Genomic DNA, 15,113 nt, shown 5'->3' on the forward strand with positions numbered 1-15,113 from the left:
TTCACAAAGAAGTGGATAGGTTGTTCAGGCTGAAGAGATGTTCCCTTTTTTAATGTACAGATTTTTTCCTTTTTTAGAAGGACACAATGAGTGATCAAGCACTGGAGGCTCTTTCTGCTTCGCTGGGCACTCGGAAGCCAGAACCTGAGCTCGACCTCAGCTCCATTAAAGAAGTTGATGAGGTACTGACCTTGGATTCATATACAAAGCATGTTGTTCGGCGGGTTATGAAACTAAATGTTCTTACACAACTTTTCTTTTTTGGAGATTAAAAATTAACTACTCTTCATTCTGCCTTACTTTCAGAGTCTAGTTAACTTAGATTTTCATTCTTGCATAGTTAGCAACCAAGAAGGATAGTTGAGTATTGTCTTTTAAACCATCTAGAGTTTTAATATGTAAAGTGAATGCTAATCTCTTCTGCCAATGCTTAAATGACACCTGACTAACAAGATAACCTGGAGGCAATGGCTTGGCGAGAGGTTTGTCTGCTCTTGTGGACATTGGAAATTTGTGTTTTCAAAAGGATTCCAGGTGCTTCTTTTTATAAGCAGAGAGGGGGAATGTGGTAGATGGGGTGGGAAGATCCTTCTTTTTATAACTATGGAGAAAAATGTTGAAAATCTTGTCTCAAATTAGAATAATATCAAGCAAGGATTAACTCTGTAACTGCAGTTCCTGCATGCCTACTACCTTCAACATCTTAGCAAGCCTTCTGAGCCATAACAAGCTTATATTTGGTGGAGGAGAGTTTTACCATGACATTACAGTTTTTAAAGAATTTTTCAGCTGAGTTATCTGGGATAAAAGAGGGAGGTGGCCTGTGGGCATTGTTGACAAGGCAGTGTAGTTGGGGGACATGGAAATACAGCCTGGGCACCCTCAGAAGCATCAGCCTATCAGCTCAGGGAGGGGAGCTGGCATGTGCCTGTCACTGTTATAATGCCGCTGCCTCTGCTGTCACTTCCTGTTCCGAATCACTGAGGAAAGTGAGTCTCACAGGCTCCTGGCCTGAGTCTGGGATTGCTCTGGTCCAAAATGGGCCAGTTTCTATCTTCAGCTTTCTTTGAGGGCTTACCAGGCGCAGTGTGGCATGACAAGCTTTGTGAAGGCGAACACAAGGGAGCAGGGGAAGCAGTGCTCGTCCTCCAAGACCAAGTAATGTATTGAGAAGAAAGGAAATTGTCATAAAGACAGTGCGAGGCACACGTTATTTAAAGCAGCCACATAGACAAATGTCTGAGGGAGAGGATGGTCCTGGCAAGACCCTGCGGGTGTGTGTGTCTTGGTGGGGGAGCAGACCAAGTTGAGTTACAGTCCCACCACCAGACAGCTGCAGGGCAGGGGACCAACTGCACTTTATTTCAGACTTTTTACAGAGAATGGTGTGATTTAATAAGACAGTAATTTGGGGAGGAAACGTATAAACATAAATCTCAGGGCAAAGTGTCTTAGGGTGACTAAAATCAGGTCAGTAGTTGTAAAAAGTGTTGCATAAAAATAAGTTCTTAAGCAGTTGGGGTAACTAGTTTTGGGATACATGTATAAATGTATTTATGTTTCCTCTAGAAAACCTCCACAGCAGTGAACTTCTAAAATTCTAACTAAAACTAAAATGACTGTTCTTTCTAGTCTTTCTATTAGTTTCTACTTTATCTTCCACTATTTTCCACTAGTTTTCCTTTTATTTATTTATTTATTTACTTACTTACATCCAAGTAGTTTTCTTTTTAATTATATTCAAAGTATAAATATTTCCTAAGATCTTCCAATCCTCTGGATTCTTAAGCTGAATTTTAGTGCCTAATGGTGAATTTATTACTTTCTGGATACTCTGATGTTTTGATAAGCCTTATGAAGGTTAATATTCTATAGGAGTCCCAAACCACTTCAGTTTATTCCATACTAGAGAGCTCTCTATGGAGAAATTGCATCATGCTTCAGAAGACATCCATGCCTACTTATTCTTATAATGTATCATGACATAAGTATTCTACAATGATACCTCATTAATCCTCCCCATTTCTGTGTGTAGTGACCTGGTCTGGTGCTATTTCAGTTGAGTAGACATTTGTCTTCAGTGCCTACAGTGCAGGCATTTAAAGAATATAAAGATCAGGGGTGCCTGGGTGGCTCAGCCAATTAAACAACCGACTCTTGATTTCAGCTCAGGTCATGATCTCACGGTTTGTGGGATGAAGCCCTCCATTGGGCTCCACACTGTCACTGCTTGGGATTCTTTGTCTCTGCACCTTTCCTGCTCAAACTCTCAAACTCCCTCTCTTTCTCTCAAAATAAGTAAAAAAACTAAAAAAAAAAAAATAAAAAGAATGTAAAGATCAAACAGGAATAGAAAGGATTTAATGGTGCACATGATTCTCACCGTCCATAAGCTTGGAGAGGACAGTCTTCTACAGGTGACTTCTGACTTTCACGAAGGCTGTTTTATAGGTAGAAACCTCACGAATTTCTGAATGGGGGAGTGCCACTACGTAATAGGACTTCCTCCACGTGTTGCAGTAGAATATAACTGAAAATATTTTTTTTAAAAAAACCACAACTTTAATCCCTTAATGATAATTGTTAATTTACAGGACAATAAAACTGTAATTCTAAAGCCTAGAAGAGTGCTTGGCTCATTAAAAGTGCTTAATATTTTTAAAATCAATCATTCATTCAATGGAGAACTACTATTTTAGGTTGAAATACAGATGGAGCAGTAGGTTGAGCTGGAATTTGCTAAGTGATATTCCTCTTTGTGCCCAGGAGCTCCTTGTTTTGTGATCTAAATCCATGCCTTGGTACAGGTGCCAATTATTACATATCATGAACTTCCCATAAGTCACCAGTAGTTTAAAATGCAAATGCTATATCCTAGAAGCCAGTGATCTACTATAGAACTGCACTTTTATCTCGAATGCAGTTGGTTATTCATGGTTCAGTAATCCAATAAAGTCCTAGTTCTTAGTGAAGGGAGTACCTTTTTTATTGCAGCAATCTACAATAGCCAAATTATGGAAGCATCCCAAGTGTTCATCAGTAGATGAATGGATAAGGATGTGGTATATACATACAATGAAATACTATTCAGCCATAAAAAAGAATGAAATCTTGTCAGTTGCAATAACACAAATGGAGCTAGAAAATATAAACCTAAACGATATAAGTCCAGTCAGAGAAAGACAAACACCATATGATTTCACTCATATGTGGACTATAACAAAACAAACAAACAAGCAAACAAAAAAAAAAGAGGTAGAAAGAGACACAAACCAAGAAACAGACTTTTAACTCTAGAGAAGAAACTGATGGTTACCAGAGAGGAGGTGGGTGGGGTGTTGGATGAGATAGGTAAAGGGGATTAAGAGTACATTTACCATGATGAGCACTGAGTAACATATAGAATTGTTAAATCACTATAGTGTACACCTGAAACTTATGTAACCTGGTATGTTAACGATACTGAAATTAAAAAAAAAAAAAATTTAAAAAAAAGTCCTTCTAAAAGAGGTAAAACCAATTATCCATGGATCAGCCAAGATTTGTGATGAGCTGCTTCTCCCATTTCTGAACTGTATTTAACCATGGGAACTGGTTGGTTTTTTCCCCCCTAGATAACTGAGTAAGAGATGAAGGCTATTGAAATAATTACAACTAACTTATGCACTGTGCTTAATGGTCTCGATATTTTATTTCCTTTTCTCTAGTGATCCTTACAAGTCAGTGGACTAGGTAAAAATTATTGGTAGCCCCATTTTACTGCTTAAGAAAGACTAAGTGGCTCCCCAAGGTGATAGAGCAGCTGAGAGCAGGGCGGGGACACCTCTCCAGGATTCCTCGCCCTGTTGTTTTTTTCTGTCTTCCTCACAGCCAACCAGTTACCATGGTCTTGTGCTCTGTAGTTTACAAAGCACAGACACACACTTGAATCTGATATGGTTTTCTCTACAACACTTATGAAGTACATAAAGTGATATCCTCTTGTTTTACCCACATTACCCACATGTTTTGTGTTTTATTTCCCTCTCCACTTTAATCAGGCAAAAGCTAAAGAAGAGAAACTAAAAAAGTGTGGTGAAGATGATGAAACTGTGCCTTCGGAGTATAGATTAAAGCCAACCACGGTATGCTGTTAGCCATGGCACCTAACAGAATATGCTCTTCTTCATATCATGTTCTGTTGGGACTGTTTCCATGATGCTCAAGAACATGACTATCCCAGTTCTTATACTAACTGAACCCCCTGAACCCTTTCTTTCCTGTTCTTTAAAGTTAGTTGATTGTTTCCTAAGTAGTAACCGTGTGGTCATTAAAATTCCCACAAATCCAAGTGTTCCAGATATTAACAATGCGTGATATAGATCCTTAACCTTGAAGCGTAAGAAACAATATGGGAATAAATTTTTCTGTAACCATTGTATGGATAAAAGCACCATAGATCTTTGAAGGGGTAGACATAAATGTGTAGCTATTTGCCAGTATCCTTAGGGTGGTTTGTTGGTGGTGGTTTGGGTTTAATGTGAGGATGGTGGACTTCTGTAATTATATCTATAATTTATCTTTCAAAAATTAAACATAAACACATGATAGAAAATGTTTTGATTCTTCTATGTGCTTATATATGGAAACTGTCCTTACAGGTGCTAATATAGAAAGTTCCTCAGTTTAGAAATATTCTAAATTGTGAAACGTCATCTCCAAAAAACAAAAAAAGGATTACAGGAATGAAATCTACCTCTTTACCCTGGATTGGAGAACAGAGACTTTTTAAGTTTATTTATTTTAGAGCTTAGCTGTTTATTCTGATACTTGATTTAAAAAATACTGAAAATTTATTCACTGAAATATAAGAAATTCACTCAAAAACAGATCATTAAAATATAAGGGGAAAAAAAAATCTCCTCCTATCCTGGAATTCCCTAGAAGAAACTTAACAAGCCATGAAAAGAAAATGTTCTATTTAATTTTCAATGAATTTTCAATTTTGTTTACAGGATAAAGATGGAAAGCCACTTTTGCCAGAGCCTGAAGAAAAATCCAAGGTTAGGAAATGATCTTTCTGATAAAGAGCAAAAGAACTGTAAAGTATAAATTGAAGATCATTTTGACAGGATTTCTCTGTGGAGACTTTGAATGCCAACCTAGTTGTAAAGAGAGGGGAACTTGTGGTAGCAACACAGCTCATACCTCTGACTCCTTTTCGTATCTTTTATGATTATTTTCTTCATGAATTATTACTAGAATATTGGGAGTTTGTAGGTGGCATTCATTGCACATTAGGAGCTGATGTCAAGAATGCCTCAAATTATATTGTTGGCACTTCAGAATTTGATTATAATCATGACATCAGATATTTTAATGATTCTACACTGCCTTAACTTGGTCTAAAGCAGTCAGGTCCTCACTGAATGAAGGGGGTGCTGTGATTTTTCCCATTTTACATGTGATGAAACAGAGGCAGAGACATGTAAATAGCCCAAGATCTTACAGCTAAAAACTAGCAAGACCAGGACTCAAAACTCAGACTACCAACAGAGGCACAGCTTCTAGATGACATGCCGTTCTGTTGTAGATGACTGGTATTGCTCAAAATTTCCACATGCTCCAAATGAATAATACCATTTCATCTGAAGGAACTAGGGATGGGAGAACTTTGTTGCCAAAATCCCTCAGAGTCTTAGGGAAGGAATATATGATCTGTGTTTCCTGAGCTATTCAGAAGGCACTCATTAGGAAATAGTGAAAAACAGTCACATACGAAAAAACTATACAGATCTTCATTAGAAAGAAAAGGTGGTTTTATGTGAACAGAATTCTTCTGAAACTGAACTAACAGGAAAGTTTTGGACTAAATCATGAACATTTTTGTGGTACCCCGGTGTTTAGTATTCCTTACTTGTTGCATGACATTTATCTTACATTGATAAATTAAAAAAATACCCCAAACATTAAATTTTGGATTTAGATCCTAAAATATGGCTTAATACGTGTTAACAGGAAATTCTCTATGTAGAACTTTCTTGTAACCAAAAAGAGTCACTTTGTAATATAGTGTTTTTCTTATATTCCAGGCCCTGAGTGAATCAGAACTCATTGATGAACTTTCAGAAGATTTTGACCCGCCCAAAAGTAAAGGAAAACGATCTAAGACAACCAAAAAAACAGAAGTATGTTTCTAAAAATAGAAGTCTCTATTTTGTGGGCTTTTAAAGATATTTTTCTATAATCTTAAAAATCTGAGCCCCAATTATTTTAGCATGATGCAGTTGATGGAGACCCATTATGCCATCTTTTTTTACATGCAGTTTTGATCTGGACTTTTTCTAGATGGGCTTTCTTCTCCCACACTGGCCCAGATGTTCTTGTAATTTAAGTCCTATAATCATTCCTTCACATCCATGCTTTCCTTTCTGTTCCTCCTACTGTAACCTAAAGTTGTCATCACCACTCAGCTTATGGTGGCAGTGGCCTCTGTCTTCAGTCTTACGTCCTTCCCACATGTCCGCCAGAGTTACTGTTTCTCAAGCGTGGTGGTAGTCACATCATTCCCGTGCTCCAACCCTCAGGAGCTCCCTGTTCCCCACAAAATAAAGTCCCTGCTAACGTGTTCTGGCCCTGGCTTCCTTCCCTACCAAGGTGTGTCCTCCCATTACTAAACCATGACAATAAGGGCTTGAGTGTATGTGTCCTTGGCTTTTCCCATGTGGTCCTGCCATGTAGAATAAACTTCCCTCCTAATTCGAGATCATCTAAAATGTTAGCCAGGCCTTTAAAGTTTTGCTAAAGTATGGCCTTTGTCTCCTGCTTTTCCCTCCCCAAATTTTACCACCCTTCCAAACCTACCTAAGCAGAATACAATATGTCAGGGGCTCTATTGTTCTTTGTATATCTATTAAGACCTTTATTACAAGGAAGCTTTTAGCTGTCTTCATCTCCACCTCTGATGTGTGTACATAGTTTTCAGTAAATACTAAGTTCCTTGAAGGAAGAGATAGTGCCCTGCTAATGACCATCTACTGAGCACCTTACATGTAGGATAACTTTTCGTAAATGTCTGGATTAAAACCAGTTTGTTTGAAATTTTACTCTTGTGATAAGATAGCACAGTGGTCCTCAGATTTTAGTACCAGGATTGCCTGAGGGTTTGTTAAAACAGATTGCTGGGCTCCACCTCCAGAATTTCTATAGTATTTGGGGTGGAGCCCTAAGAATTTGCATTTGTAACAAATGGTAAGGCTGGTAAGGCTGATGCTGCTGGTCCAGGGACCATACTTGGGGAACCTCTGGGATAGTATTACTACCTTGCATTTGTAAACATACCTATTTACAATTGATAAGATAATATTAAATATATAAAAATGATGGATTTATATTAAAACATTACATTCTATAATTGGTGTATCATTGTTATATATTTTCTGAAAATAATATAAATAATAATAGTTGCTGATATTATTGAGCTGTGTTCCTAGGTAGTATGCAGAGCACTGGACATGTTTTATTTTACTGAAAGCCTCACGTTGACCCTTGAGATGTAGGTACTGTCATTGTTCTCATTTTCCAGATGTGAAACTGAGTCTCAGAGTTTAAGTAACCTACCTAAGGTAAGAGGTAAAACCAAGTTGAAATCATGGTAGAAGAGTTTGAACCTGCGATTTATTCACTATTTAGCAATCCTTAGGCATTTGAGAAAGTCATGCTTACAGCATATAATATAGCAGAGTGTGTCGTTGGTCCCTTATTGTTCAGTCGTACCAACTAGATATTTCTAAAAACTCTTCCTTGTACTTGCCTCTCTCTGCAGGCATCTCAGGCTGCTGCCTTGACTCCTGTGAGTGAGGCTGTGCCTCGAGCTTCCATGTGTACTATACTGTCCACACCGACCAAGCCAGCTCCCTTGGTGAGTGTTCCCTTGGACATTGAGCAGTGTCCTGGGAAGGTAGTTCTTTTTCCCATGCACTTGCCACTGTGTGTTGCCAACGCATCACTTTATTCTGATAAGATAAAAAGAAAATCTTTTAGAGCTATGGGGTCTACTGTTCTTTTGGCTTCAGGGTATCCTCCAAATTTAAGCTAGATTTAAGTTTTTCATTAAACTTCTATAGGCTGTGTGTTTTTTTTTTTCACCTTCTGAAATTCTTACTGGTTCTTCAGCTGTGGTGGATAATCTTGCTCTTTCACTTTCCCATATCTTTTGAGCCTATTGGGAGTTCCACAGATAGCCTGATGGTACCTTTTGTTGGCTCTCCTAAAGGAATAATCTACACCAATATCATCATGACTTCTCCCCACTCCCAACTGAAGGAAGGTTAACTCAGTTCGTTTTCCTTTTCTTCTTAGCTCTCTCTCTCTAACTTTTGTATGAAGTATGGTAATTAAGTAGTTGAATCTTTTTGAGTTCAGTGGGCTTTGTTTCTGTTAGCAGGTAGAATCTGACTCAGAGTAACAGCTGATGGGACTGTGCTTTATTACTACAGACCTAGTGAATAGCTAAGTTGTTCTGGATGCTTTGCAATATCTTATTAAAGTTTCACAAGGCCATTATGAACCCTGTTCTGATCATCTCTCTATTATAGATGAGGGAAATGAAGCTTTGAGTTGACCTTGAGCAATCCATTTAACTTTTCAGAGCCTGGGTGAGATAAGTGATAAGGCTTCTGCTCTTAGCCACTTTAGCATCTAGCATGGATAGATGGCCAGATCTCAAGCTTTACAGTAGAATTTGATCATTCTCATATGGAAAAAGGGCAGGGGGAACATGGGCGAAGGGACCCGCCCCCAGGAGGAATTAGGAAATACTCACAGAGGGAAGGCAAGATCACACCGGGAAGTGGGAACAGCACTGTTTTCCTGGGGAGAACAGTGAACCAAGGACAGGCCAGCCCAGAGGACTTGGTGTGCTTGGATTTAGTGCATTTAGTTGTTTGAAAAAAAAGGGTGGAGAAGTTGTAGGACGTGTGTCCTGGGTGCCCTGATATGGCTGCTTCCTGCCAGGGACATTTTTGGTGCCAAGTGAAAATCCCCTCAAAGTCCGGGGTCTCCCTCCTGCCTTATACAGGACTCAACCTCTTTTTGAGGTCTCTGGGTACACTCTAGAACTTTCACATTGTGGGAATTAAGTCACAGGCACGGTGATAAAGAATTGGAGAAGAGGAGAGTATGTGGGGCAAGACAGTGAAGGAAGGAAGAACAGAGGCAGTGAGTGGAATCAAAAAGACAATAGCCAACATTCCAGAGAAGAACTCTGTGACCTAAACATGTATGTATCCTCTGCCTCTTGTGCTCCGGGTGATTGCCAGGGCCTTTGAGGGTTCGTTCCTTTCCAACTTTACCCTGACTATAGCGAGTCGAGCACTGGATGTTTAGTGCACAGAAAAGGGCTCTGCGTTTCCCATTCTCTGATGATCTTTTCTGCGCTTCTGTTCTGTCAGCTCCGCTGACCATGGTTGCTGAGATTACCATCACTGAAGTTAGTTGACATTTCTGTAATTGGGATACCCGTGAGAGCCACAAGAATAGCTGTGGAGTGTGACAAAGGTCAGAGGGCCCAAGAAGGGCTTGAAGATTAGTGAGCAAAAGAAAACCAAGCAGAAAAAGGAGCCTAATGTGTGCCCTGCACAGTTCTTGCTCATATAAAGCTTGTTAAGGACATCCAGAAACCTGAATACTAGTTGTGAATTTGACAACATAAAATACTACAGAAATAGAAGTTGCAGGCCCTAGTTCTATTTCCTGATTCCTTTGCTCTTAAAAATGCTGTGTATCCTAGCTTTGCTCTGTTTGGTTTAATTCTTAAACCAAGGGAAACAGGCTTAACAGGAAGTAGTAGTTTCCATAGATTCTACAGCAGAGAGTAGGAGAAAACAGAAGTGAAGTATGAGGACATGTCTTAGATCAGCTAGCAATTCTGATTGCTTGGTTAAGACTTTGGTCACTGCAACTCTTGCACTTTAGATAGAATCCCAAACAAATTAGATATACATCAGGGAGTTTTGCAGCTCCTGGGAATAAAATCTATGCAGTGTCCAACCACCAGATGGTGATAAATCACCTTCCACTCAGGTTCCATTTCCTCATTGATCTTTTTGCAGTGCAACTTAGCAGAAAAACTTTTCTTACTTACATTGTTGGTTAAGCCATATAAAACAGAAAGACATTTTTACTCTAATATTCAGATATGTATTCTATGTGAGGTCATAGAATTTTATAAGAATAAACTTTGAGACTTTTTAATTCAGAAGCTTCCACACTTTAACCAAGAACAGCAATAAGAAATTCATTCATATTTCAACGCAGTATCTATATAATAGAAAAAAACAGCTTAATTAGAAGTAATTATTCTTGTTATGTATGATGCATTCTATTTTCTATTCTTTCATTAAAAAAAAGTCTTGGGGCACCTGGGTTGTTTAGTTGGTTAAGCATCTGACTCTTGATTTCAGCTAAGGTCATGATCTCACGGTTTCGTGGGTTCAAGACCCATGTCGGGCTCCTCTACACTGATGGTGTAGATGCTGCTTGGGATTCTCTGTCTCCTTCTCTCTCTGCGTCTCCCCCGCCCACACTGTATCTGTCTCTCTCAAAATAAATAAACTTTAAAAATTAAGAAAAAAAAAAGTCCTGCCCGTGAACTGTTGATTTTATGAACCACTAATGTGTGGATCTTGACCTGTGATTTGGAAAAAGTCAAATCGAGTCCTATCTTTTAGCCCAAACATAGTTTCTCCTTTATTTTCCCTTTATATCATTTATGTTTTCTTCACTCAGTTTCATTTTAATAACCAGCATAGCTAGTGCTCACTGTATCACAAGGGAGCACATTTCCTTTTGAACACTGGGACCCCAGGTAGACAGTTCCCATCGTGCCACTCAGGTTAGCCAGCCACAGTCACCTGAATCATCATGAATCCACTTTGGCCAGTAGAAGCCTGGTAAAGAACACAAACTTCTGTATCTTGGCCGAGGCTCTGCCCGAGCCACCACCTCTGGGATGGGCCAGGCTTATTTCACAGAGCTTTGAGAGGAATGTCCTCTGATAGGCCTGAAAATCTTTCCTGCACCATCTCTAGAATGATTACCGTACAGGTCACTTCTTTGCTGGCTTTCCACTTGTTTGAGGTATATTCATCCCATTGTCTTCCTTATTTCCAAACCAAGAACTGGGTTAGATTATGTAAGTTTCTCCATGTCAATATATGTTGTACCCACTTAATGTAAGAAATTTGGTCTAGTTTTTAACATTTTAGGTTTTTCAAACATATATTCTAAAGATGTTTTTTAAGTGTACTTAATTTGAGAGAGAGCAAGCACGGGGGAGGGGCAGAAAGAAAGGAGGAGAGAGAGAATCCCAAGCAGGTTCCTCGCCGTCAGCACGAAGCCTGATGAGGGGCTCGAGCTCACAAACTGTGAGATCATGACCTAAGCTGAAATCAACAGTTGGAGCTTAACCGACGGAGCTACCCAGGCGTCCCTAAACATAGATTCCAATTCAGTTGGTAATTCAAATTACTAAAAGATGACTGTGCTTCTTATCCAAGCCTGAAATAAGGATATGCCCTTCTGAATTGTTTGTTGTAGTCTTTTTTAAAAGGAGTGATTAACTGCCTTCTTAGTATATCCACAAATATGCTTTTAGAAAGGCATGGTGCCAGATGATGCTGTAGAAGCCTTGGCTGGTAGCCTGGGGAAAAAGGAAGCAGATCCAGAAGATGGAAAGCCTGTGGAAGATAAAGTCAAGGTAATAGCAGCTCAGTCACTTCCTGAAAGTAGCTGTGATTGATGTTCCTCACTCCCCAAGCAAGTTAGTCATCTTTTTTTTTTTTTTTTTTTTTTTTTTAATTGCCTACAACACATGACGAGCTGGCTTTATCTATTTATGGAGCATATCCTGTTTGACAATCTAAACCTGAGTAAAGCATCAGTGTTTTGCTACAGCAGTGGATGGAGAACATGCACATAATCTCTGAATCTCACCTTGGCCATGTGCATTTCCACTGCCGAGGAGTCCTGAGAGAAGAGGCAGCTGTCCACCCTCCTTTTCATTGCTTTTTAGCCCAGCCGGCATAGTGGTGCTGTCTGAGCCGGCTCAAGTAGGGGAGGGTGTGAAAGATGTGTAGAGTTGCTGTAGGAACTCTACACATAAGGCCATACATATGTTCTAATCTAACACTGGAGTTATTTCCCTCAAATGTAGGCACTTAGACATCCACTTTGCGGAGATATATTCATAATGAGAATGGTATAATTTTTATTCAGGAGAAAGCCAAAGAAGAGGATCGTGAAAAACTTGGTGAAAAAGAAGAAACAATTCCTCCTGATTACAGATTAGAAGACGTCAAGGTGAACAGTGTTTTTCTGTTTTATTTTAGTTACTACTGAATTTTATAAACTAAAGAAGGGACATGGAAACAGGCCAGAATATAAAGATTTTGTTTTTAAGTGATAGTTTTTCCCTTAAAACTTAAGTGAAAAAAATCTAATGCCTAAGCTACCTAATTTTTTGCCATGTAATACCTGCTTTGTTACAATACCAGAAGCAAAGAAAAACTTAGAAAGCCTTTATATAACTAGGAAAAACCAAAATGAGGAATAACTATTTCCTGTGAAGAAAAATTTCCAACTCTTAGATACACATTGAAAAAGAAAGCCTGTTTAACATTGATTAGAAGGATAGTTCTGTTTCCTTTATTTTGAAAGTAGAGATTGTACACAGCTAGTGACACGGAGGGGAGTCATTGAAGTACAACCACTTGAACAGGGGCACACGTGGACAGTAGAACCAATGTCAGTCATCTTCATGAGATACCACTGCTCAAGAGAATATTCACCTAAACGTATATACATTTATATGCATTTATATACAGCTACATACATATGTAGCCTTGCGCCTATTTTTGTATATGTGGATTAATGGGATTTACCGTTCATTTATAAATTTTTCTTTACTAAAAGATGCTTTAATGATTCTGTCCTGTTTCTCAGAAGTGGCACTTAGAGTCATCTGAAACTTGGCATCGTCTGAGCCATAAGGATGAGCTTCCCGGGGCAGGAATTTTGTCTGTCCTACTTTCTGTGCTATTCCTAAGTGCTTACTGCAGGGTGTGGCACCGAATCAACGGATAATGTTTTGTTTGTTTGTTTTGTTTTGTTTTTTTTATATAATTTATTGTCAAATTGGTTTCCATACAACACCTAGTGTTCATCCCAACAGGTGCCCTCCTCAAATGCCCATCACCCACTTTCCCTCCCTCCCACCTCCCATCAACCCTCAGTTTGTTTTCAGTATTTAAGAGTCTCTTATGGTTTGCCTTCTTCCATGTCTGTAACTTTCACCCCCTTCCACTCCCTGCTGGTCTTCTGTTAAGTTTCTCAGGATCCACATATGAGTGAAAATATATGGTATCTGTCCTTCTCTGCCTGACTTATTTCACTTAGCATAACACTCTCCAGTTCCATCCACGTTGCTACAGATGGCCAGATTTCGTTCTTTCTCATTGCCAAGTAGTATTCCTCAATGGATAATGTTGAATATATTGGCTGTAAAGTTTAGCCAGCTTTTTTCAGGCAACATTTGCAAAGCCCATCCCCCACACAGGTGAGGGGTGCATCCCTTTGCTCCCTTCGTGTCCTGTAAGTGCCCTGTCACAGAACCTTGTGCCACACTACTTCAACTATTTGCATGTTTCTCTGCTGCACTAGTTCATAGGCTTCTGAGGTCACAAGCCTTGCCTACTTCATTTTTTAGCTCCCATGCCTAGGGAATGCCTGAGCTGTTGGTTGGAATGAACTAATTAGAACATATTCTCTGATGAGAGAATGTTTTTCCTGAAACGATGAATCTAATTTATAATGTACAATGTCAGGTATGACCTGTAGACCCCTTACAGTGTTTAAAAGCGTTCATATTTGTGATAGATCCCACAGGATAAATCACGGGAAATGATTTAATGCCATGGTTTTCTCTTCTGAATAGGATAAAGATGGAAAACCCCTCCTGCCAAAAGAGCCCAAGGAATCACTTCCAGTAAGCAAGCCACTTTTCTCTGAGTAGATCTTTCTCATCTGGCCCTGATTGTTAATTCTGGAACGGGATAGCTTTCTTTTTAATAAGTCAATTGGCAGTAAATAGTGACATCATTTGAATAATGAGGAAACAGTTGAGGTGGTGTTTGTTGATATATTTTTTGGTTCTTGCAGCCCGTGACTGACGACTTCCTTCTTGATGCTTTGTCTAAAGACTTTGCTGGTTCCCCAAACTCTTCATCTCTTGTAAGTCTGAAACTCCTGATTTTATTTCCTTGCTTTTAGGGTGGCAGAAAGAAACGGAAACTAGTGACTTAGAATCTGACTTTGGAGGTGAGGAAATAATCATAAAATTAAAGGCTTTCAACCCATTGTAGCCATTAGAAATGTGTTGTGTCCTCAAAGTGTACCAGCACAGTGGACATTTGCAACATTGTAACTAATTGAACCAATGAGCACATACTCTATCAAGTATACCTATGAAAAGAGAATTTAAAATTTGAGTTTATCCAAAGGTATGTCTCAAATAACTTTACTTGTTAATATTTTTACAATTTATCATTTTCCATAATTACCTCATAGGAAAACTTAGCTCTGGGTAGAATAGATAATTCCTCAAAGAGAATTCTATTACTAGAAATTTTAGGAAATGTTGGGTAATGGTAAGCAGGTTTCTCTACTACAGGATTTTTATGGCTTATTTATATGCAAATGTAAGTCTGTTGGAGTGCCCACACTTAAATAACTCCAGACCTTTTTTGTGTGTGTGGGATTGGGGTTATCTGTTTACAATGTTCTTAGGTGGACAGTGTCACGGAACATACATTAGTTGAGAAGCAGAATGAGTAGCAACTAGAAGAAATAATGATTCGTTGGAGTTGCTCAAAGTTTTTGGACTCTGTGAAGCAATAAGCCCATCAAAGAAGGTATTACTAACCAGTTAGTAATAGAGTCCTCATAATACCCCTATGAAAACACCATGCCCACGCAGTTGAGTCACCCCATTCCATGACCTTCCACTCTTCCTCCTCCATACAAACATCTTATATTACAGAGAGGCTCTTGAGTCCTAATTTAGGGAAGAATATAAA

At 39.0% G+C, this 15,113-nt stretch overlaps 1 protein-coding gene across 13 annotated transcripts in view; it reads left to right on the forward strand.

Moving 5' to 3' along the window:
- CAST (calpastatin) overlaps positions 1-15,113 on the forward strand; it is a 109,948-nt gene that overhangs the window by 76,306 nt on the left and 18,529 nt on the right. For all 13 annotated transcript variants that reach the window (XM_047876806.1, XM_047876904.1, XM_047876795.1 and 10 more), the window contains 9 exons: positions 78-182; positions 4,041-4,124; positions 4,995-5,042; positions 6,072-6,167; positions 7,805-7,900; positions 11,636-11,737; positions 12,256-12,339; positions 13,973-14,023; positions 14,197-14,268. In XM_047876806.1, coding sequence (XP_047732762.1) covers positions 78-182; positions 4,041-4,124; positions 4,995-5,042; positions 6,072-6,167; positions 7,805-7,900; positions 11,636-11,737; positions 12,256-12,339; positions 13,973-14,023; positions 14,197-14,268 — 738 coding nt within the window. The remainder of the gene's footprint in view (positions 1-77; positions 183-4,040; positions 4,125-4,994; positions 5,043-6,071; positions 6,168-7,804; positions 7,901-11,635; positions 11,738-12,255; positions 12,340-13,972; positions 14,024-14,196; positions 14,269-15,113) is intronic.

This window comes from Prionailurus viverrinus, chromosome A1 (assembly GCF_022837055.1).
Source record: "Prionailurus viverrinus isolate Anna chromosome A1, UM_Priviv_1.0, whole genome shotgun sequence".
Lineage (NCBI taxonomy): Eukaryota > Metazoa > Chordata > Mammalia > Carnivora > Felidae > Prionailurus > Prionailurus viverrinus.